The 26,337-nt window shown below is 40.3% G+C and overlaps 1 protein-coding gene across 1 annotated transcript in view; it reads right to left on the bottom strand.

Annotated features, from left to right (window-relative positions):
* Nucleotides 1-26,337, bottom strand: part of LOC117153457 (dexamethasone-induced Ras-related protein 1) — a 44,855-nt gene that overhangs the window by 4,850 nt on the left and 13,668 nt on the right. The window contains exons 2-3 of the mRNA XM_033327528.2: nucleotides 10,509-10,795; nucleotides 7,989-8,146 (exon numbers count right to left, since the gene is read on the bottom strand). Coding sequence (XP_033183419.1) covers nucleotides 7,989-8,146; nucleotides 10,509-10,552 — 202 coding nt within the window. The 5' untranslated portion in view covers nucleotides 10,553-10,795. The remainder of the gene's footprint in view (nucleotides 1-7,988; nucleotides 8,147-10,508; nucleotides 10,796-26,337) is intronic.

The raw sequence follows: 26,337 nt of genomic DNA on the forward strand, positions 1-26,337 counted from the left end.
GATGTTCTTTCCTCGGATGTCAGCTGCCTTGTTCAGCTCTCCTCTTTCGGAAGCGTGGCCCACGGAAAAAATTAACACGTCTAGACGAAAAAGAGGTAGTTACGAACGCGACCCGAATACGTAACGTAGGATTTCCTGGATAAATCTGTTATTCCGTCTCGTCTGAAGCAGACGTTGCTACAGCTACTTTTTGCTTCTGTTTTCTTAGAATCCTACTAATCGGTTTTCTTCAGCAAAAAAATGTTGGTCTTTTTTAACGACCACACGACGCGGTAATGATGGACAGACTATTCTGGGAAATATGATTTAAAAGACGGGATCTGTAATTTTATTACAACGCAAAGAGAGATCCTATTCTATCTTTTTATCTGCAACAAGTGTCCCCTTTTATATCTCTGTCGTGGAGAGGTGTTTGTAGATAGATATTCAATCGATTCGAGCGTCCGTAGTTATAATTTCTTTAAAAAGCACGAGCATCTGCGTATCGTAAATTGATTGACGAAGTATCTGAATAAAATGAACCTAATCTTCTACTCTATATCTTCATCCTTTCTTCGTTCCTTCAATGATTTACCATTTTACTCGTCAACGTACGACAGAACGAACTTATTCTTATTCCTCCATTTCAAAGAGACAATTTTCCATCGAAACTACTAGACGTGGATTACTCCTGAAGTAATACGACACGATACAATAATAACAAATACAATACGACAAAATAATACAATAATCCGGTAACTTGGTCTTCGAGTAACATCGCATCTAGTCAACGATTCATCTTGGTCACCGGTGTTGCAACATTAACTACAGGGACCAAACAACCGCGTCACCGGCGTTGCAACATTAACTACAGGGACCAAACAACCGCGACAGCAAGTTACATCCGTTCTGTACGTGACCGTATTTTCGTCTAAAATAACGTTACCGACGGCCGGATTCGCTAACTTTATGAAAGCTGGATACGAACAGAGGATGAACGTATTTAGCGAATCTTCCTTTGCGAGCCTGGCGCAAATTAATTTTGAAATAATTACGGGAACTATTGCCGCTCTGCATTTGCAATCCTTGTCTTCTTCCATTTTCCTTTCACTCGTAGCTATCGTATTCGCGGATAGGCGAAAGCGAATCTCTTATTTTTATGGTAACACCTATCGAGCTTTTCAACTTTCGTCAAACGTGTACACCATTGCTGGAGCAGGCTGGTCGAGCGAAATCGACGTTAAGCCAATGTTGCGCCCGAATTTACTCGGCGTAGCGATGGTCGTCAATTGAATATCGACGTGGTAGCGTGACGAACGCGAATGGTCGCGAAAGTGATTGCGTCGATATACGATTTCAATGGACCACCGGTTGCGCCGAGAAGGAAATCGTTATCGTTGTCGAATATGACCTCTCCTGTAGGTTGCTCGAAAGTTGGTCGTGGTGTCGCGCCCCTGTGTGATGCTGTGTACAGATTCCTGGCGAACGATAAGCGCCCTCGAGAACTCTTCGAGCTGGCCGTTACAGACGTCTTCTTCTCTTATCTCTTTGCAAATAGCTGCGGAGCTGGCCGGGATGATTTACTGCTCGATACTTTCGCTCGAGTTTCCAATTTCGTGTCGATAGATTCTTTCTAAGGACTAAAAAAAGAACAAAGAGGAAAGAAAAGAAAAAGAAAGAATCACAGAGAGAGAGAGAGAGAGAGAGAGAGAGAACTCTCTCAGGATGAAATAAGAACTCGATTGGAGGAGAAAAGAGTAAAGGGCGAGATGTTGTTTGTCTGACGTCAACAATTTCTTTCGCCAAATTTCACACGGCGATCGACTCTCGACAGACTGAGTGTATCTGGCACCAACGATTCGTAGTGTAATTTATTTACGACATAAAGGCAGTCGAACGACAGAGGGTGGGGTCGAAAGAAATCCGTTTAACGAAACGTCGCGCTCTCCGGTTAATTAAAATGAAATTTTATCGCGATTAATTACAACAAAGACGGACAATTATGATCGACTAAGGACAGGATGGAGCCTGAAGTAGCCTGACAGTACCAAGTGAAACAGTTAACCGTGACAAACAATGATTCTCATCGAGGGATTTCGTTACACCTGAAGTCTACCCTATTCTTTTCTCTTCACCCTGGTCGTTCGCCTCGTCGACGAAAACGGATTCCTTTACTCGTTTTCGCCGTATCGAACTTTCTCCACGTCGGAACGCTCGGTTTGCTCGTGCGAGTAGCACTGTCGCCATTGTTTTCTTCCAGTGAAATATATGTCAGCCATTATGTCGGAAAGACCGCGTCCCGAATCAAAAGGAATTTTCCCCTTTGCTCGTGTCCTGCTGATGTTTAGTTCTTCATCGCTCTTGAATTCGGGTCTCAGTGCCCGCCTTAGAGCCCGTTTCGTGCTTGCAACTGCGTTAGACGCGTTCCATTTTATACGAGCAATTTCTTGCTCGTGACACCTCTTGTTCCATTGAATTTCTTCAAATTCTTGAATTTACGAGCATTTGTTCTTTGACAATGGAGGACCGTTATTATTCCCTGTCGTTTCGATTGTCCAACTATTTTAACTTTAGATTTATTTATCGAACTTTCGACTTCCAAGGAATTTAGCTGGATCAGTGGTGTGTTTAATTTATGGTAAGGTACTACATCGATGAATCAAAGGACTCTGGCTTTAGATACTTGGCTGGGAACACGGTAGAACGTTCGAGGGCTTCCGGCTGAAGCTTATCGAATAAGGTAGGACTGAGTCGAGGATTTCCAGTGTTAGATTATTGAAACACGTAGCGCTATGTTAAGAGCTCTCGATTTCACTTTATACTGGAATGCAACGCTACGTCAAAGACCTGGCTCTATTTCGCTCAAAGATGCAGTACTACGCTATTCTCGGTTTTCTCTGATTCTAACGTAAGTCTGGGATAGTTAAAAATTTTTGCACGCAATACATATGTACGAAAATGAATCATCCCTAAAATATAAATAACGTAATTTACATGCGTATTGTTATAAATCACGGAACGTTAGATCCGTGATCTGATATTGACCGTCTACGGTTTCCAATCGTAGGTTCAAAGCCGACTTTAACAACGGCTTTCGTGCAGCGTAATCTTGATGCCGGCCTGTGTAAGGGACTCGACCAACTTAATAACTACCTCCTTTTTTCTCCTATTTTGCATAGCCAGCGCGCTCGTGCGTCGCTCCGCAAATATTCGCATCGCGGCCATCTCTTGTACGAAAGCCTGCGAGGCACGTAGCGCTCGTATAACTGGTGGAGATCAAATTTTTCAGTGGAAAACTGGAAGCTCCGATACAAAGCATTCGCTCGTTCGTTCAGACAGAATATTTGACAACAGTACACCAATTGCTTTTATCCTGGAATTTACTTCCGTATTTCAAGTTGCCTTTTCTTTTATTTTTTTAAGTTGTTTTTCCTCTTTATCGCAAAAAGGTCTTCAAGACAAGGTCCACAGGTTTTATTTACTTGCACGACGTGCGTTTTGTTTTATCACCTTTGACACGTCGACGCGGCGTGGCGAAGAAATTTGGTTTACAGCGCCTCTCTTCCTGTTTTCCGGTTTGTTGGTTTTCGTTCAGCTAGTTCATAACTCGATATCTTTCCCCTCATCCGATAAAACCGCTGCTCTTCTCCCTCGTCATCCTCAGAGTCGCTATATTTTTACGTTTCTTTTCATTTAGTATTTTCTCTTATCCTCTGCCTTCCAGAATCAGCATTTCCATCTTTACACCACCAGCTCGATTCCTCCGCATCGCATCCTGCCTTATCGTTCATTCCCCCTATACTTTTTGCACTTGTGGCAAAATGTCCCGTACGGTTTACGAAAGAGCCAAATTTTCCGCACGACTTTCGCCGCGATTCTATCTATGAAACCTTCTACTGAAATTGACTTCCTCACGTTATTACCATGCTAGTTCCATGGTCGACGACATTCCCTTATCGTATTGCTCCTTTATGTAAAGTATTGGTCACGTATATAATGCGTTACCCATGGCCTCGATAAAAGTTCATAAGTAATTCCATAAATACCATGGTATAATTTATTTAGAAATAAATAATACCAAACAGATAATAGGAAAAAATGGTACTTGCTGGTAGTCGTGAATTATTATAATACCATCCTATGTAAGAAATATAAAAACATCAGCTATCTAACTTCATTTTCTTTCAATCTTCAGGTAATATTCGGTTCGAGAACGTAAGAGACTATTTTATGTGCAGAAAGGATATTCTCAATAGTAGTAAACAGATTCTAAATCGAAGTCTATAGAATATATAGAGTCACTTGATCGATGCTGTTGTGCTATAGTATAAGTCCTGTAGTACAGGTATTTGGCACGACACATTTTTGTGTTATACATACGACGATATTTTTACGAAATTCTATAAGCACTAATACACGACGTATACTTTATAACAAATCCTAAATGCATGTGCATAAATGACTGCACTTTTAATGTATATAAAATTCCATAAACATTTATGGGCCACATCTTTTCATTCCAATTGTTTCAGAAATGTTCGGAAATGGACTGCAAATGTGGAATTCATGGCCGTTATAATCTGCTACGCGGTCGTTAAAATTTATGTATCGTGCCATTTTCCGTTCATAATAGTTCTTTATGTATTGTCGTCGCCTTAGTTGTAAATGCACGTCGAATTTATTAAACGAAATTAGCTCATAATTTATTAATTGATCGATTCTATCGTGTAGCCTTCAGGAGATCCATTAAATATGATTTAATCCTTCGACAAAGTCTTTTTTACCCAACATCTTTATTTCTGTAAAATATTCGAGCAATTAAACATGTTGAATTCCGCTTGCTAAGGATTATAAGGAACCCTATTTATGTATATTGTCATTCGCAGTCCCCGTTGCTTGATAAACTCTATTGTCACGAAAAATTGCGTGACTGCTAACTAAATATTGGTTTTCCGGAATATTTTGGGTAACTTAGTTTTCTCGAATTTTAATTTTCCGACTTTCTTTCGCGGGAAAATGGATTACGATGCATTAATGCGATATCCATGGAAAAATAGTGGAGCTCAGGGACTCGCTTCGAAATTCAAATCCCAATCTACTTGGCCGTACGGAAAGCGTTACAGTTCAACCTGTTAGCAAGATTTTCGCCAAGACCTTCCGATTTTTGTGGATATTTTCCGTGCGCGGAAACCTTCGGCGAATTTTTCAAAGAAGAAAACGATTTGCAGACGAGAAATAAGTTTTATTCGTACGAGGATCGGATGGCGAATCATGTATATAATCATCGGTGAGACTGTTGCAACGTTATTTGTTGCATGTCCACACACGCTGTACTTTGTAATTAGTTGCGTGCATGATAATTACGCTGGAGTAAATTATTCGGTGCCTTGGGCGATATTTTACGAAGAGATAAACAGGTTACCGTTACGTTTTCATTAATCATATCAAACGAGTGTGGTTAAAAGGGTAAATATCGCGGAATTCGTCGATTTAGAAGCGTAGAATTTAGCCACGAGATCGTGGCAGGTACTCGACCCTATTTTATAATTGTATTTCTCTTTATCTTGTTTTATTTGCATAAAAATCTAAGTTCCTGAAATTAAATTCAAATTTTTCCCTAGAATAGGCGGAAGTCTGTCATAAAGATGTTATAGGAATAAGGTCACGTAGGTTATTTGAGGTCATGTTAAAAATATTTTGTCGGATGTCATTTAAAGCTATATCGAAGTCCGAAAGATCACTTTAGGTCGTATCAAAGCCTGAGAAAGGTCATTTAAGGCCCAATCAAAGTGAGGAAGGTCCTTTCAGGTTGCATCAAAGTTTTAGAAAGGTCATTTTATACCATGTCGACTTTGTTGGAGCTCTGACAAAATTGTGCCGTGATCTGACAAGCATCATCGCCGATCCTACGAACATAGTTCGAACCGTATTTCTTTCGATCGTAAAGGAAATCCACGAACAAATCGAAATACATCGTTCGGTTGATTTAGCGAGCGAAAGTAGCGAGTATTTTGCAGGCTTACCGGAATGGCTTACGTAAATTCGATAATTTCTAGAGCGGATGTTATCGGACGTTCACATGGTGGCCGTACGATGCAAACACGTGACGCGTGCGTGCGGTTTAAAACCGAATGTGATCAATACGCGTACGCACATCTCTAGGTCCGTGTGTACGCTCGTCACGTGCATCATACGTGATGCAGATACATTTTTTTTTGCGAGATCGTAATTGCAGATTTATCGAATCATTCGTATGGGTGCCGCGACCATTTTACACACACAGGATTTCTCGATAACTACGGGTCTGGTTGGTTTCCTCCGACTTGCAGCGAAATTCCGTCAAACCTCGTGCGTGCGTGTCTATTCGGGTCAGAAGTCGCGTGCACGAGGGAACGTCGGATAGCAACGCGAATAGCATGCTAATTAAAAATTAATTAGAACAGGGAAAGAAGGAACGAAGGGAGTGTGCACAGAGCGTTATTAGTTTCTCCTCTGCGATATTTCATGGCAATCGTGACACAATGTATATCACTCTTGTCAGTCCACGTTTCCCTTTTCGTTCTAGTATGGCATATTTCTCGCAAGGCCGCAGCCCCGTGTAAATATCGATTCGGCCAGTTTTACAAAATTGTGGAGGACATCGGTAGAAGCATAGCGCGCATCAACGATCTCGCGTGTGTACTCGAAAACGTCAAGCGGATGTTGCCATGGGGTTTTCGCGCTAGAATAAGCCGAAATCTGTTCGGGTTATATGCGATGATGTGCCGTTCTTTGCGGCTGGCTGTTTATAAGCTACCGATATTTCGGGATTCGATCAAGCGTACATTGAAACTTTGCCGGAACTTCACGTAGTTGCGAACCTGTGCTGGAAGAAACGATACTCAACAAGTTGTCGAGATAACTGCTCCCAGGAAGCGGCTGTATCTAAGATCTACACCTACGGCGATACACATACAAGATTCACGACTATCCTTCAATATTGATTCGCTTGAAGATCAACGAAACATGATCGACCAGCTACGAATAGATGGAAGTTTTATCAGAATTTTCACCGGCTATTTTTCAATTAATATAACGTTGTTGCTACTTGTTCGTTAGCGTTTAAACACGCTGCGCGAATATCATAATTGATATCGCGGTACGATGAATTATTATCATATCTCACATTGTCAGATATATAACTCGATTTATAACGGTTCCTACCATTAAATCTTCCTTATTTACAACGTAACACAGATAGATCCTTATTATTCTACCAAGATAAAGGAAGTAAGACGTGCGTGTATAATTCAATTTCAAAATGAACGGGCTTGAGTTAGAATTATGTTTCAATCTTATGAAAAGATAATACAGTCATCTCAAAACGCTACGTTAAAATTTCGGCCGTTGCAAAAATATAGAAAATGTTGCGTAGTGAAATGAAAAACGAAGCGTAGTTACGTAGCGTGGCTAACGTAGATTAATTTTCCAGGTTTCGCTTGGCAACTTCTCGTCATTCTTCCTCGTTATCTGTCACTCATTTTCCCTAAAATCACCCCTCGCCCTTTCTTTAGTCCCTCGAGAATTGGTCTGCTCTGTCAAGCTGTTCGTAAGCTTGTCGCTGATAAATCGAACGCAATCTTGCAAGTGAAGACCATACGCCACTAACGGTCATCCTTCGGTTCGATCGTAAACCTCACCCTCTCTGGCGGTGAAAGCCGTTTGCTTGCATTTGACGGTTATTGTCACGCGGTTATCATCGCTGTTTCGCATTAATCTGTCTCTATAGACGACAGTGTAACTGCAGGCATTTCAACGGCATGTTTGGAAACGTTCGTCGTCGACTGGTAAAATATTTACTTTTCCTCTTATACCTGGTTACACGCGTCGCCACGATTAAAGTCCGACCGTACGTGTACTCTCAAAGTTCTATCTATTTAATTAGGCAAATGTGAATATATGTATTCCTGGAAAATGATCGAGTCGTCTTTTCTTCGTTCACTTTCGTGGTCGTAGGTTGATCGACTCACCTGTTAGGAAGGATAATCGACGCATCGCGGGAAACGGATGGTTGCCGCTCGTGTCCAGAAGATCGAGCTGATGAACCTCGCCTTTAATCCTGTACAGCTTTCGATGGAAATCCTCGATCGTCGGTGTGTAACTCTCTTCGAACTTGTTGGACAAAAATCTGCAATGAAAATCACTCCGTATTATGCTTTGCTTACCGTGGATTCTGACCAACCGTCATTTTGACGAATATGTTTATTTTGCAGTCAAATATATGTATATTGATTTTCACGAGTGTATGTGTTTTAGTCTTCAAATATTTCATTTGTCAGAACGACGGTTTGTCAAAACATACATCCGCTGTAATCATTGCGTTACGCGAGGTTTTACATAACAACTTTTCTAATGACCCATAAAGTCGGTAAATGTATAAAAATCTATTTACATATTTCTAACAAATTTCATTTCCAATTGAATATTTTCTCTCGGACGCTGTTACATCGCTTTTCACAGCAGCGACAGCAACATGGATTATATTCGAACGGAATTAAATCGTTTGTCCTATTAGCGGCGAGAGCGAGCGCAAAGCGGAGGCTGGCTTTGCTGTTCGATCACGCGGAACATTTCGAATTCGTTTTCACGATTTTCCCTCATCAAGTCTTGTATCGTAGTACGATGTTTTCCGCGTCGTTTATCGTAAAAATTGCACTCTGATGCAATAATGATTTCATCGGAAGAATTATAAAACGTAATAATTGCAATATTAATTCCGTTATGCACGATGCTCGATTTAAAATTAATAATCAGCGGTGTAACTCGAATGCCTTGAATGTTAAACGCGTTACGAAAATATCAGACGACGAACGGTTGATGGAATGATTAGAAATTGGGCGCGAAACTGCAGCTGCGAGGCCATTAAACAACTAGCGTGGAAACGCGTGGAAACTAGAGACAATACGTGCCGCATTATTATCCATTAAGGTTATTCTTGTCGGATTGGGAACTCGATTCGAGTTGAATATGGAGGCATATGGAGCATATAGAAGTCGTTGTTTAGAAACGAATTTCGCTATTATCTGTGAAAGACGTTAACGAGCACATTACAACGCCGCGGTTCAACGTGCGTTGAAAGTACCATGGAATATTTCCGATTTAAACCGAAGAAATTCTAGACGAAATTCAATCGCATGGAAGCTGTCACGGTCTAGTAAATCAGTGACACGTTTTCTGTCAGTGTCCACTTTCTCGCCGCGGGTTAAAAATATCGCCCTGTTAAAAGCTTTCTGGTTTTGGGGCGAAAGCGAGCCGATACGCTTAGATTTCGCTCATGGCAGCCTTGTATCGTCGTCCAACCGATCGGTGCTGTTGCGGTAAAGTGTCAAATATTGTACTTTTTGTGGTGAATATCGATCGTAGATGTTTGTTTCTGCAGTTTTGAAACAGCTTTGTAGATTTATGGCCGTAAGTAAATTACTCGACAGTCTGCTGTAGCCACATTTTCATTTCTAGTAGGACATTTTCAACGAAGGAGTGGTTCCCAACGGTACCTCGTAGAGTGACCATCGTGTTTTAATTTATTTGATGTTAAAATATTTGCCACAGGCTCCAAGCATTTTAATATTTTAAAGCCATAAGACAAACTGTGCGATACTCTCATAAACCTAAAAGAACCTCTAATATGAATTAAATTTTTAATTCTTCATCGTACAACGCTTGAGTCTAGAAACGCGACCGATAAATTAAGACGAGACTTGACAGAACCGGGCATCGGATTTATGTATATTCTCGTTCTCCATGTCGAGTTTCCATCCAGGTGATACTTTTTAACCTGAAAGCGATACACGTTTGCTGTCGCTGATGAAAGATACAAGGCCGTGGTATTCAACGATGGAATTGGCCATCTTTGGATCGCGACACGGAAACTTTGCGTTGTAAAAGATCATTTCCAGCGTCGTATAAATCGTCTTCCCATTACAGAAGTAAAAACGGAAAATATTTGTATTTTTCGCCACGTTGTCTGCGAAATAAAACCTCCTATTCGTACGACAGCCAATTTTAACAATTCTCCGACCCAGTTTTAGCAATTCTTGAAAAAGAGATTCGCGGTAAGACGAACGCTTCTACTAACGTATTTATGCTTTTGCTTAGCAATTTAACGCAAAGAGAATAAGGCTGTAAAAATTCAAATTCCTCATGAAAAAATATTCTTGTAGTAGACGACTGACTTCCAGTTCTCCCTACCACTCCGTTCTCAAGCATCGCATTTTCTACCAAGGGGAAACATTTTCATACATTCATAAGCAACAAAGCTGCTTCCATTTGAATGCTTCACTCCCACGTGGTTACATTGTCTCTGAAGGGTTAATATAAGTCAGCATGGAACAGCATCTCTCTCCATGTTCAAGAGAGAGAGGGAGAGAGAGAGAGAGAGAGAGAGAACTAGAATCGTTTCTGCTTTGTAGTGGGTGAAAAGAAATAAAAGAACCGACCACTTTATCCGGAATCTATGATTATAGTGGCGAAAAGGAAAGGGTAAGAGTTACCGTGCTACAATGGCAGTTTTGCCAACCCTCGCGCTACCGAGCATAACCAAACGGTAGCAATTGCGCGGGGGTGGTTTGCAGGCATCCTCCTGCGAGGACGTAGACGCTGGACTAGGGCTGACTGGGATCGGAAGGATGCCATCCTCCGAGCCTGAGGGCCCCTCCAATTCGGGGCCCGCCTGTGCTCCCCTTCGACCTCGATTGATTCGTTGCTCAGCCTCCTCTGGTGCACTTCCGCTTCTGCACAGCCTCTGCGCGCAGCACACGAATCGGCCGCACGCCTCCAGCTGAAATAAAATGTTCTAAGTGAGTAAATATGTTGGAAGACCCTGTAACGTATAGCGTGAAAGGACGAGGAATATAATAGCGCGTGGTAGAATATTCGAAGAGATTCTGTTGAAGGTGATTCTTCGAATCTCCGCCCATCGAATTAGGATCACGTATGATTTTTAATATCTGTTAGAATTTTTATTGAACGTTTACGTGTTGAATATTCCAATTGAACCGAGATGGTTTTATAAAGAAAAATGGATTACCATAGCGGCGTTATTTTTATTGCGATCAGCGATGTTTCGAGAATGGCATTCCGCGCCTTGCTTTTTATCGTTTGCACAACATTCCACGGGGTTTGCCTTGCGTGCCACGGCAAAGGCCATTCAACAGGGAGGAGTACTGAAAAAGCGATTTTCAAACAGAAAATGAAGTAAAGCATGAAACTGTATAGTCGGCGCGTTTGATCTCGCCTCGCTAACCGAAAAATCCAAATTCGTTTATCGAGCGGTCATGCAATGCGGAACTCGATTTGTTTTTACCTTGTATTGTCTAAACATTTATGTAGATGTATTTAAATTCACAATATTTGTTTAACTTATTTTTAGCAGGTTGTATATAGAGAGAAGAAGGATCGATATTTGCATTAAATTCGAGCGAATACTCTTCTTGCGTTAAAACACACGTGTCGAGAAGTAAACACGTTTTAGTAGGTTCGCAAACATTCCACCGTTAAATCAATGATTTTTCAAATACCACATTCAAATATCACACCCCCTCCCTTATGTGAAATTTCTCCACGCACGGTAAAAATATCGCTGGATATGAATATTTAATTCGAACGTTCATTATTTCTACGTAAAATTCAATGGAAAATTGAGAATATGAAGATAATATGAGACGAAGTTTTATTCAATAATCAGTTCTTTTATCGTCATTGTACAAACGTGACGTGCGTAAAATTTGTTCAAATTGATACAACTAATCAGTTATTTCTTCCTTGTTTTATCAAAACGAAAACAAAAATTTATAAAATTTTTTCTTGCCTACGGGTATAACATTTCAAGAAAATTACGAGTACCGTAAAGATTGAGTTACAAAACGGTTATCACAAAAAAATGAAATAAAATTTTTTTTATCAAAATATATTTTGTCTAATCAGTAGGTTTTGCAGAAATATCGACAAGATCGTATTTCGCGTGTACCGGAAGTGTCGAATTCTCATAGAAGACGTCAACACCAATGGGCAAATGTTAATACGAAACGTGATACGGTTTCTTTTAGTGAACATGATACGATGGAATCGGGTATCCGGAATGTCGAGGTAAATTCGTGTCGTGTATTCTCTTTAGATTTGATGTGACAGATTTTTATGTGTTACCTGCACGCAATTGAGCATGCGTAACCGAAGTTGTGTTTCGCTACTATGTACCGGAAAGTTTGTTAAATTTCACACAACGCTATTTGTGTCCCCAGTTGAATAAAATGACACACATTTATTTTCTGGGATTTAATCGAGATTTTTTTCCCTTATTGATAACTTTTCAAAAGCATTTCACATATATTACGCAAATCCCTTTATTTAAATTTAATTAAAAAATTGCTCAAAATAAATTTAAAAAATTTTCTGTTCGCTCGTTCTTAGATTATTTTAACAAACACGAGTAAAAGAAAAATATTGAAAACAAAAGAGAAGTTTTTCAAAAAAATTGTTTTGAACTCTTTTTCAGTCATTTCATACAACGTAATTTAAAAGAAACTCAGGACTCGAATGGCCTCGCTACTTACTGCAACGTGCATCAATTTCCAAATGTATAACAAGTAATGTTGACATACCGCGAGTACGATATTTGCTCACAGTTTTAATTGTTCTTTTAGATTCTGTGGCATTCATCAACGAATGGCAATCGTTCAACGTAACACTGTTCTCCGATTCACGTTAACGAAGACCATCGCGATCATCGATGTAGTTGTTTAATTGGAAAAGGTTTCACTTACTGTGTATTATCGATTGGAAATGTATGTTTGTTGAAAATGACGTAGGTGAATGTTTTCACGAGTGGTTGTATCGCAAGCATAGCAAGAAATCAACGAAAATGAGAATTTTCAAAAAAAAAAAAAGAAAAAAAAAAATGACCGATAAAAACGCCGAAAATGACATTTTAGAAATATTTCCACTTAGAATGATTATATGAAAAATTATAGAAATATCGGTTTCCGTATAGACGATAATTTGATCATCGTGCCCCGCGTTCCATTGAAACGACGAATAGTTCAACGAAACGATGAATTAGTTCATAACAGAAATAGAAGAATTCTATGACGAATAATGGTTATCGATATTTTATTCGCGTGTAATTAGAGGAATACAGATTTTTATATTATCGAAATTTTTCTTGCAGTGATTTCTTTTTTAACATTTTGTTGAATCGAATTTGTTAGATTCTTTATACATTCACAAAGAAATATTTGGTTCGTCCCACTTTCATGATTTCCATTTGAATTTGCGGCGTTATCGTGCAATATTCTCTAGTAATTCCATTTGATGTATATGTCTATTACTTATTTAGATGGAACGATTAATTCGCATCGATTGCAAAATTGCTATAATTTCGTTTTACTAGCTATCCGATAATCTCGAGACACGATTATCGACGAAGCGACCAAACATCGTTTCCGTTAATTTCAATAATTAACCAAGCCACGATGCCTGACGTAAACCGAATCAAATAATTTGCGACATGACCTATCCTAACACGGTCAACCTGGTCCACTGCTCATCGTTTCAGACGAGCGTCATTCTTACGGTTTCTGAGTACCCCATTTCCTTTGTTAACTGTCAGAATTTTGTAAAATTCGCTGACTTCTACAATGGAATTAAACGAAGAAATAAAGATGAAACGAAAACGACAGGATAAACTTGCACGTGATAGTTCGAGAAAAAAAGGAGAAGGTCGATTCTTCATTTTTGGAAACTTTCCTCCGTTAGGGCCTTTGTCTTTCGTCTCTAAACAGTTGTTCTAATAACCGTAGTGCCGTGGAAAACGTAATTCTGTTGACAGCGTCTCGAAATTCGTTCCAAAAAAGGAAACAGCATCTCTCGAGGCTGGAAACGTTGTATCATCACGGTTAAATGGAATACCAAACATTTTTTTCTACACGGACAAGGAAAAACGAAGAAAAAGTTAGAAGGGCACGAGGGTGTTATTAATCATTTGGCTAAATATCGTAGCCCGTGCTATCGAGCATCTCTGAGAGGAAGTTTTTAAAGGTTTTCCCATCTTGCTTCACAAACATAGAGATCAAGGGAAAAAAGGTCTCCCTTCGATTTTCTTTTCCGCCCTTCCGTGCTATGCCTGGCGTCCGCGTAAAAAATTATAAGTCTTCATCGTCTTTCTCGACACGCCATGTCGCTTTACGTAACGGATTTTCCTGGATCAACTTTCTCTGGCTTTCCTTTTTCCCCTTTCCCGATCGGGTCAAAGTTGAGAAGCTATTCGTCTTTTTAAAAATCGCGCTCGTAGGAACGTGGAATAAATGCAACTCGATATTTCCCAATACGAAACATCCGGTTTAATTCGTCGTGACAGAAACAGGGAAACCACGTTCCGGAATTGCGAGGAGATCCCGTCGAGTGCTCGTTTTGCAAAATTTCGAAAACATTTTTCTTCTTATTTACAGAATCCGTAGAGACCCGTTTTTCGTAACTGTTTTACTAAATTCGATGAATTCGAACGAGAATGTCGGAGGAACGCGGTGCGTCGGGCAGAAAGTTTCGTGAAATGTGGTCGTAACTTCGTGGACGGATACCGTATACGGACATAGTTAAAAGAAAACGGCGTCTATAAATACTTTTCCCTTGCAACCTCTGTTCCTATGTTGTAATCGCGGTTCTACCGGCGAATCAATTAAAATATCGCCTTCGTTGTTTGGAATTTCACGATTAAACGGGACTTCCACTTCCAAGTTTTACTTTCGAGTTCATATTTATCGACAAAACTAACTATACAACTTGTACAATGTTTTCGAAACTTGCAACCACTTTCATAACGGAATGTAGGCAATTTATACCTATTGACCTATGCTCCACAAAATCCAGTATCCATCTCCGTGTCCCTCCATTTCTGGAAACTCTATCATCGCCAATTGCTTCGTTTCTTCCCTTCGTTCATCGATAGGCTTTCGTCGAACTGCATAAGGCGAGAATTTAAAAAAAAAAAGGCGTCATCTGTACTCTGCAACGCAGAAACCCGGCGTTGCAACGCGTTGGTAGATCCGTCCCAGTTTGCTTTAACGAGCGCGATAAAATTGTACACACAGGCTCGTGTAATATGCAAATAACAAAGTGCGGAAATAAAAAGAACGAAAGCGAAAGAAGTTAGGACGAAAAAGAGAGAAGCACCCCAGCGCGATTTTTTATTCGGTCGTAACTCCATTAATTAACGACAAGACGGGCCGAGTTGCGGGGCAAATGGATGGTCCGCAGGCACGAAGAAATTTGATTATGTTCGATTGGCACGGTCTCCAATTACCGCGCGCAAAAAGATCTGTTCGAATAAAGTGTATAATTAAACGTTACGAGCAAAAAAGAATTGGACGAATATTTCCTTCAAGGGAGAAGGTTCCGAGGAGCGAATATTTTCACGTATCGACGCCAGTCCTATTCGACTAAAAGCTTTTACCTGACGTCCATACTTGCGGCAACGAACGAATCGCATCCGTAAATAATTCAAATCGCGCGTGACCCGCTTGGTAAACGTGAAAAAGTAACGAACAATAGCGAAAAGTCACGACTGGTTTACTAAACTTTATTCACGCGCTATTTTGTTTCTCATACTAACCATATTTTTTTGGAATATTTTTCTCTCAGGTATAGCAGAGAGGAGAATAAAGTTCGGAGGGTCGCGGCTGGATATCGATTTATAAGTTTTTTAGAGAAATTTGGTGGTACAGGTTTCAGCTAAGGTGGAAGTTTACGGAACGAAATTTACATATCTAAAAATGTTTAATATTTCTGCTTTAAATGGTGTTGGGAACATCATTCTTTCTTTTATTGTTCCTTTTATTATCAATTACGTTAATGTACTAGCATCCGTAATGACTTTCCAAGTACTTTCGTTCTTTGTTTAACATCGAGACGGCAAACGTTCCACGCAACGTCTCACTTCGGGCGCTGTGTCCCGATAAGTGGTTCGAGATCCTTCGTACAAATGGGTTTCTTCATTTGTATTGTATACACTGTGAGTCGGTTAAGTCGTCACGCAAACGCGAACGCACACTTTATTTTGATTTATACGGTCATTTCGAGCGCGATGCGATCAGGATTGCACGAAACCCTCTTCGAGTATTATTCGATGGACGTCGACGTACATTAACCTATTTTATAAGCGTGTTGAATAATGTCCACGGGAATGACGATTGCGCAAAATCGCGATAAAAAAGATCCTAAATCGTATGAAATCGTAAAATATCCAAGAAACATGTTAAAAGCTGCAATTTAGTTGTTTTTTAGTATCAGAGAGAATTCGGTTATTTCTATCAGTGAACCGAGTGATTCGAGTGGATTAGGTTGGAGCGCAGCAAGGTAGATGTTTGTAAATGTATCCAAGTAGCATAAATGTACACACGGGTTAGGAAAGCTGCAGATTTCGAATGTACATACGTACTGCGGAACCACGGTTAGACGTTCTGATAGAATAGTTAAAAGCGTAATTGAATTAAAACTCGCAGACCCTTTCGTTGGTTAACAACTTCTTTTATTGTAAAATTCACAAAGAAGTCGACTAACTTTTATCTTTTTCTTGTCTTTCTCGAAGCTAAGAGAAAAGAACCGATACAGAAATAAATATATTCACAGTTTCACGCATTCGAAAGAGATATCAGCATAAGCGTACTTCCCTTAGAGTTGTATAATCCCATTGTCTCATTGCGGTTGCAATTATCGCGTGCACAAGATTTTATTTCGAATTCAAACCAGCTCGTTCGACTGGGCGCACAATTGAAGGATTCATTTCCAGGAGAAAAGACACGAACAAAAGCATTATGACGGCCACAATTGCATTTCTTTTGTCCGAATTGTTATTTCAAACGCAGCGGAGCCGCGGGTGCTTGCACGCGCGCTCGCCTACTGCCCCTATTGCAGAGGCGAGAGTTATTACGTAAAACTCGATCGCGTAAATGGTTACCGACACGCGTTTCGTTCAGTTAATTACCTTTTTGTCGTTCGAACATCGCGTACATCGTGGCTTTCATGGCGAAAGAACGTTTATTAATAAACTCGTGGAGCTTTTAATTTGATCGCTCTCGTGCGTCACTGTGAACTGTCTTTTTCGAAAGCTGAACTTCGCTTTAACGCCGTGTGAAATATTCTGAAATAGGAGGGGACATCGACGCGATTTCGAATATCGCATTATATTTTGCCAGTTTGCCAGCTTTTATACGTTGATTACTTTTTATTCGTGACGCAACTTCCTAGATAATAAGGCGAGTTTGTCGAATAAATTAAATTTATTATTCTTTACGTAAGCGTATATCGCCTATTAAATTTTTACGCGCGTTGAATATACGCTACACATATTTATTTTGCTGTTTGAAAGAGAAGGCATTCGTTTATTAAGGTACACGTTGTGAGATTGTCATAAAATATAAAGGACGTTCTTTCACAATTGATCTCATAAATCAGGCCGACGAGCAAAGCATCACACACAAGTGCGTTGAAAAAAACTACAACTCTACCCTCCAAACTTTTGATATCTGATACTTCCTCGAGTAAGTCACGGGCTTCAAGTATTTTACAACGCGTGTATGATCGTTACGAGGGTCGTTCATGAAAGTGCTGCTTGTCGTGCCTTTTATCTATCTCTTTGTCGACTCTGTGCTTTCCGTTCCGTTCAACCAAACACAAACGAGCCTGTGCTCTCTATGTTGTGACCGAGTCGGCACAGTATCGGTCAGGATCGGAATAAATTTCTCCACGATCGTACTTGTAATCGAAGGAAGGAATCTATGAGAAACTCTTGTCAATGCTGCTGTCGAAGTATGGTGCGCGTACGCGCAAAATCGAAGCTTCATCTGGGAAATTTTGCATCATGAAGCGGCAGGAAATTAAGATAATTAGGTAACGATATAAACGAGGCAACTTGGACCGTATTAATTTCCGTTGAACGGGCCAGATTCGTGTAATCGCGTGCAATGATAGAACGATCGGGATCGATCGGTTTGATGAATTGCGCATTCAGCGACAGTTCGTTTCAGTTGCCTTGTTCCCATGTGTAAATGTCGTTGTAACTGGCATTTTCTTTATTTCATTTAACGTACAAAGGATCGTATCTAGCTATCTGATTAGAGTTGATCGGCTAATGGAATTAACAGTTGTTGAATAGCAATTGTACGAGCACGATGATGGAACGAAGTTACGCTACAAGCTTAAGGTGGAACTTATAGCAGTTACTATATTCTGCAAAGTTCACTTCAGGGTCAGATATTCGCGTACATGACCCAGTTGCGTAGATAATAAAACCATTGAAAATTTTCCTTAGTTTCCAATTTCATCGTATCGAATACACGGCTGAAACAATGTCGGACAGGCTTCTCGCCAGATCCAGCCGCGTTCCAGGACTGGAATAATAGCAACTTTAAATTTACGCTGCCGCACCGCGCTGTCTCCACGACTTCCCTTCGCGTTTGGTTCTTCGTATTGTTACCGGGACACAAATCGGCACGGCTTTACCGGAAACAATGGCGAAGTTATTCCTGTTTCGTCCTATACGCTGACGTTATTCCCACGTCCAAAATCAGGTGAATCTTCGAGATCTCTATTTTCATTGCAAGTTGCATCTTAGCTCGGGAGAATTTCTACTTTTTGATCTTGAAACTCTCGTCAGAGTAAGAATAACAAAGTATCGTTTATTTATCATTGGACTGATTTACAATTTCACCAACTTAAATAGATGAATTTAAACCTTCAGGCTTTACTTCTGTTTAGTTCTTTCTTGTATATTCTTTAACTGAACTTACGTAAAGTACAAAGAACGTCGTTCCGTAACTGATTGTTTGCGCAAAAACGAAAATTTCATCGCTGAGAATAGCTAAAGGAAAATACCCAAGGAATAAAAGGGCAATTTTTTCAGCACACTCTTTCCACTCGTTTCTACAACGATCTCTGATTAAATCGATAATCACGTTGCAAGGAGAATCGCAGACCAAAGTTTACGATGTTCTCCGCTCAACGTAAACGAGATTCGTATGCAATCTTACTATACGTAATATCGAAACGAAGAACGCCTGACACAATACGGGAAATGAAAAACTATATTCTGACGTTTTTCTCATCAACGAATTGAACGAAAAAATATACTTCGAGCGATGTTGAATTAAAAATTTACACAAAAATTTAAACAAAACCAAGACTATGCAGTAACTTTTATTGGCTGCGCAGAGAAGTACGAAAACATTCTTCAATCGTCTCTTATGGATAAACCCAGCGGATGTTTCAGAAACTTTCGTCGAGCCGTTTGCATTCGAAACCAACGCGTCACGAAACTCCACCAAGGAAGTTCTTCTTCGTGAAAAACTTCCCCTCTATGGTAAGAAATCTGTTAAATCGTTAATGCGACCAACGCAAGATCGACGCAATAAATTTCGTAGCGCGTGAATAATGAAATGAAACATCTGATGCTGGTCGAGACAATTATTAGAAGTTCCATTAAATCGCTAGGTTACAGCATTTGTTCGAAACAGTCTTTCGTTCCTTCGTATTTTTCTTCTTTCTTTTCTCTCCCCCGTTCTCATTCTCTTCGTCGAAATCGATATTGTAAATGGAACTTAAGTCGCCTCAATCGTCAAATGGAGGTAAATGATACTCTCGCGATCTACATATTTTCTCGCTAAGAAGAATCTCGAACGGCTCGTTGCAAGCGGATAAAAGTTGGTAAATTTATTACCGTTTCGAATGTAATCGGCGGTTATCACGATTTCCAACCGATCGGTGTTTATCTCGGCAATTTCGTTCGTGCAAATTTACGACGCGGTTCAGAGTCGCGGAACGACCCTCAGACGTCCGCCAAATGGGTCTTCGAATTATGTATTTAGAAGCGAAACTTTCCGCAACGTCTCGTATTTTGCGTTTGGCCTTCGCCCGCGATGATAAATCGGCAAACATCGGCCTGATGTTCGAAAGAAATAGTTATTAATGTCAAAGGACAAGAGTAGAATTTCTGCTCTTTGATTGCTAAAGTTTTGCTTACATTTTGCCCTCCATGAAGAAATAGGTAGATAAGAGAAAAGGACTTTCTTTGAGGAAGTAAAACAGACTACGAAAAGTATTGCAGGAATATGTAATTATTTTGAAAGTTCTGGAACGAAGCGGATGATTTTCTTTATGCTTGAAAGTTACGGTTCTTCTATCTTCTTGGGGCGTGTGTTTCATTTTATTCTGCTACATGTACATGTTATTTGAATATTATTACTTGAATTCCTAAGGATATTTTTTTAATTGCCACGGATATCAGTAGCGTATATACCTTGATAGTTCGATAAATTTGAATATTTCAGAATATAAATGTTTGAAAATGTGAATATTTGAAAACATATGATTTGAAGCAATGACGTTTATTTAAAATCCAGACGAACAGAAACAGCGCAGATTATTCGTAGGGAATCACCGGTGTTCCTGATGTCGTTACATAATACATTCAATAAAGGGGAAGGAAAATATATGAAATATTTTCGCGGCAATTTAAGGAAGAATGCCGTTCGGAGAAGGGTCTTCGGCTACCGATGTCAGAGCCAAGTTTCTCTTTCTCTCTCTGTCATTGGATCAACTTTTTCTTCGAAATTTAATCTGAAAGGGTCGTCGACTTAGAGGAGATCCAGGCTTGTTGCCGCGCGTGCTAAGAAAAGACATCCCTTGGAACAGACGGTGACCAAGGAAGACACGTTTGCTTAAAGAGAGCAGAATGAAAGTTTATCGGAGCAGACCGTGCGTCGGGGTTTCCTAAATAAATTTGTTCTTATCTTTCGTCGAGTCTTACGGATCGTTTTTGGCCTTCTACCCCCCCTCCTAGTCCTTCATTTTTCTTCTTTTCTTTGCCACGACCTTTCTTCCGCGGGTTACGTCTGTCTCCTTCGTAAATCCTCCTTGTGACAAGTTGTAATTATTTCGTTCGGGGCTTCTACTTTTTGTTGAGGAAAAAGATAATAAATAGACCGTCGATATAATCTGCTTTGATATAATAAATCACAGTAAATCGCTTTACGACCTTTCTACACGCGCTATCATTGCGAATTTATCAGTATCAATCGCGTTTAATAAAAATCGAATGAAAAGGTATAAAAGTTTCCGGAATTTCACTTTCGTTTCTCTACCTTCATCCACGATATTCGTGCAGATATCACGAGAGAAATCGTACGATAATCGGAGGATAGACGTTCAGGCGAAAGCTAATGGAAAATTTATACTAGAAAATTCGTGAAAATTAGGGGAAAAGTTTATCCAAACAGATCTTTTTCCTAATGTGAAGCGCGTCTATTACGATCGCGTGATATCCGTACCGACGTAAAGCTGTTTGTAACGCGATTCCAGTCAACATTCGCGACGCAACTCGCTTTAATAGCACCTCTACGTGCACTTTATACGACGAAAGTTCAGTACATACAGCACGCGCAGCACGTTCTCTCATCGGGCGTTACGTGCAAGGGATCATCGATGATTAATCGCGTTCGGCTATCCTCGTAGTCTTATCCATTTCAAATTGGCTATATAAATGGCGATCATATAAAGTTTCTTCTTTCGAAGTTAGATACTCGATAATCACAAGTAATCGTCCTCCGCGAACTATTGTTTCATTTTGGAAAATTCGAACGACCCTCGTTTTGCTTCGGCCTCGTAAAACACGCGAGCTACATGCAGTTGTATTTCTGTTGTTTGTACTTTTATTGCCACCCTCCGCTCCCTTTACACCAGCCAACTCGACCAATAAGAGCGAAAGCAGCTTGCTTTCCTCGCTATTCTTGCTGTTGTCCTCGAAATGGTTTTATTCGTTTGGACAAACACGGCACACGTATAGAAAAAGAGAAGAACGCTAATCCAAAAAATTTGATGGAGTCCTTCGCGTTGTACTTAGAAGCTGTTTCGAAGTTTCCGTTTTTTTTCCGAGCTTCATCGCTGGTGCCAAGTGTCCCGTTTCCTGACTGTTATAAAATTCAAAAGTGGAAGAGCGTACAGATTTCTTTGAAGCTGAAAGTAAACTCGTTGGACGCGCGTCTTATCTTCACGACATAGTGAAACTGCTAACGGAATCTTCTATGAACAAGTCAGTGTGGTTTTTCTGGAAGTTTTAACGTAACATGGAGAATGTAAATGCAGTACTTTCTTATGTACAAAGAGCAGTAACATTTTCAATTTCATCCATTATATGGAACAACCGTTTCAATTAACGCGCGAAAAACACGATTACAGCCCGACCACTCGGTTGTAACGATGGCTTTATGTAAGTACTAGACATACGTATCTACGTTACCAGTAGCCACTATGTTACACTATACCGTGTAATCTTACGTTGGAAATGTGAACAGCGAAGCGACGCGTTCAAGGAGCTCGTGTACTCCCCAGCGGCGTGTTCTGTACGGATTTCGTCGAGCCAGTCTGCTTTTCGGATGTTCTTTGTGTAAGAAAAGTCTTTGTATGGAAATTGAATGTCGGCCAATGCAGTTTTGAAGGAGGTGATATCGACTAAGTGTGAAGCAAACAAGTAGCTGAAATGCCTTTCGAAACCGATGATGCTCGACCTTGGATCATAGGGTTGGGGTTATCGCGTAGTGTAACCTTCGAGTACATTTAACGAAAGTACCAAAAGAAAGAACCGAAGGGATTGAAAAGTTCCATCGGGTTACCGCCGTTTTCTAATCGAATGTAATATTTCTGTTGCGTAAAATTTACCAGCATTACCCCATTTAGAATCTTCTTAATACTTTGGAAGATAATACCAAGAAGGTTCCCGTAAATGCGATCATTCCGTGTTGCGAAATTGTAACAATAACCGCCAACTGTACCGCAAATTTTCGTAAATTAACAAGCACAATTGCTCGTTTACACGGCATTTTCCTTCACCTTCTTCCAGCGCATTTTGCAACCGACGAGACGATACGATGATCTTCGTTCCCTGTATCGTCTACGACTAAACTGTAATTAACTCTGATTTATGAAAGAAGAAAGATACTTTGCAAACAATGTCGTCCGGCGTCTATCGTTTCTGCGCGTAGTGATTTTCATGGTTCATCGGTAGAATTTTTCTTTCTCTTCATCCTGCAATCCTTTTGACGTTACCGCAAGATAGAAATCACGAACGCAATTCTCCTAGGATCTTCACCTTTGTGCCTAAATTTCTATTATCGTCGCTGCTTCCTCGGATAAAACAACTGCTCCAGAGTTTCTTTACTTTTTCTCTCAAACAGCAGGCCAAACATCGCCGCTATTTACACGTTTATTTTCGTCTGCAAATTTCCCAACGACGTCGTCGAGAGCCGGTGGAAACGCGTTATCACGCTTCTGTCCGGGACAAAGAAAACTTTCGCTCTGTTCGTCCGAGTCGCATCGTCCCGCGTTTGAAAAGGAGCAATCAGACGAGCAAATCGCGCGAGGAATCTTGTCTCGGTCGTTAAGTCGTTCGCAATGGCAGTGCAAATCCTCGGGGCCGCGATTATCCGTTCACAGAACGTGACCGAGATAAGAGATAACGAACGGTCTGTCGGCTGTTCCAAGGACGAGCACACGTTCCTTTAGTGCAGTTGCCATTTGCCGCTCGTCATTTGCATAGTCGCCACTCAGTCTACGGATCGCCTACCAGCACGCTGCCAAAGGCTGCCCATAATTATCCTTCGCATTCACGAGCGAACCCCCGGAGGTCAAACGTTAAATCATTGTGCATCAGCGATGATGACGAGTTCGTATCTCGTCCGTTACCCTTAAAACCTAAGCTTTGAATTCCCGAGGGTACATTGCCGAACCGATAATTATACAAACATGTATTAGGTTGTCCGAAAAGTTTCCTTTGTTTCATGAGAAAATAATAGACGCACGATGTTTTTTGTTTTATATTATTTTGTCGAATTACGTACGATCCATACTGTTCTGTTGAGATAAACACCGCGACATTTCACAGACTTGGCTTCACGTTTGTATAAAGGCGCACTGTTGTAAAGAACACGTTTGCGAAAGAAAGACACTTTTCGGACAACCTAATGTTACGCACACTGTCGGTTATAAGTGTTGTATTAAAATTTCTGTCGTTATTTAGTACAAATTCAGTGTTTCTCGCTGCTTTTATTTTTTAGTTATTTCATTTACATCATATACGCTTTATAACGTGAAACACTAAATGAGATAAAATTTGATAAAAATTTTCAATAAATTTGATGAGTAGATGTTGCAATACTTATGATTGACAGTGTACGTGTCATTATAGATTGTCGAACGCGTTTGAAAAGGCTGTGTACTGCATGGAGTGGTACGATAAGCACGATCATGATAAATATATTTTGCTCCACTGAACACACTCCACGTAATCTCTAATTGCTCGATTCATACCATAATACGATACTTGATGATGTTTATACAATTTCGTCATTTCATAACCGTGCAACTTTACAAAACAAATAGTAAATAAATATCGCACTACGTTCTACCTAAATACCTTTATACGTAGAAAGACTTGGCCCAACCTTTTTTATTACTTTTGTACCTACTTCGAATGCATCTCTGCTGTACTTTGCACAGAAAACGGGACATCCTACGTAAAAGACGACGTTTCAGTTTCTAGTCCGATTTCTTCGAGAAATTACTTTATCAAGCGGGTCACGGATGCTTCTTGATTTAATTGTCACATCGATTCTCAGATTAACCGGATCACGGCGGACGATCTAGTTAAAAATGTCCACCGAAGAACCGTTCGATTCCCGGCTAATTCGAGATGGTTCGTTTAAAGCGGGACATTCCATCGAATTTTTAACGAGTGTCGTCCAGAGAAATGGAATCGTCCGTTTCGTGTTTTCACGAGTATTTGTCAGTAACCATTTCCCTCCCTACTTGTCGAAAATTTCGGAACATTCGTCGCCTATTCCGAGAGAATTTTGCCGCATCGAGCGATACTTTAATTAATTCGAACGACGATTTTTCGTTCGGGAGACGCGCGGTACTCTTGGGACGATAAAATATAGGACATATCGCAGCATGGATTGAAACGAGAGGCGGGAGTAGACGCGCAATAATACCGACGAGAGCTGTTCTTTCGCTTTTTACCTACCTCTTTTCTATTTTCAAGCTTTAAACCCGTCATTAATATTCTATAAATAACTGGACGAAAAATTGTTCTTTTTTCAACTGGAGCAACATTTGCAGCTTTGCGTATCGTACAAATTAACGTATTTATATGTCTTTTAAATATCCTTTGTCGTTCCTCTGCAAAGTATAAAATGTTTGCCTGTTAATTATCTGCCAATATTATTGGAGTTTACGATAAGTTATCAGTGAAAATAATCCATGGCGGTCTACGAAACGTATGTTTATGATTTGTCCTGAAATGTCCCAGACTTACCGCTTTTAATTAGCAAACGTTTCTTGTTACTTTTTAACGTTTCCAGAGTGTTGAGTCCAGCTATAGTTCGAAAGGAGCGCGTGTCCGAGCTTTGGATCTTCTGGATGCGATATCGTGACGATATTGCGAAATAATTTGCGCTTAGCGGACGCCGTTGACGGTAATTTAAAACTGGCAAAGCGTAGCCTCTCGAAACTGCACAGCTCGCCGTGAAATTGACTTCGCAACTTTCGCCCGGTGACTTATAACTTTGTTAACGGCCGGAAGTTTTCTCCCGTTACTTCGACGCAACTTCGTCGCCCCAACGTAATCCCCTATAAATCCTCGGCCCCGTTGTTCCAATAACTTAAACACATCCTTTGATTCTGTTAACCATGGTTAATTCTCGCCGCAACGTGATCTCGTCACGAACAGCTTTATACATCTTTGATAAACTTCGAGCTTCGAGCAGAAAAGAACAAAAAGAGAAAAATTCGGATTTAGGGATTCAACGCGGATGCAAGTCACATGGGTGATTATTCTTAAATGGGAATATTATGCGAGTCGCGTATTTCATGTCTGTTCCAAGTTACAACGATCTCCGACGAGTTTCTTACTAATTTTCCCTGAAACGAGTTTGACGTCCTTAACTCATCGCCTAAGCTAATCCCGAATTTCTTCGCTCCTCGCAAATCTTTCGGTAAAGGATCCAATTTCAACTTTCCTTACGTTTTACGCATTTCAAATATTCCACGTTCCATTCATACGTGAAATACAACTCGAAATCTTATCTGTGTAAAATTTCTGTGATAAATGGTTATACACGGGAAATGCCATCCAGCAACAACGGTTATTCCAAGTTTGGAAATAACCTTTGATCGAATCTCCGGACAAAACGAACGAAACGATAGCTCGTCGTAATATATCGATAAACCAAAATCAGAGATACGTGAATGCTTGTCGAATCATCGTTAACAACGTGAACGAAC

The sequence above is a fragment of the Bombus vancouverensis genome, chromosome 1 (assembly GCF_051014615.1).
Source record: "Bombus vancouverensis nearcticus chromosome 1, iyBomVanc1_principal, whole genome shotgun sequence".
Lineage (NCBI taxonomy): Eukaryota > Metazoa > Arthropoda > Insecta > Hymenoptera > Apidae > Bombus > Bombus vancouverensis.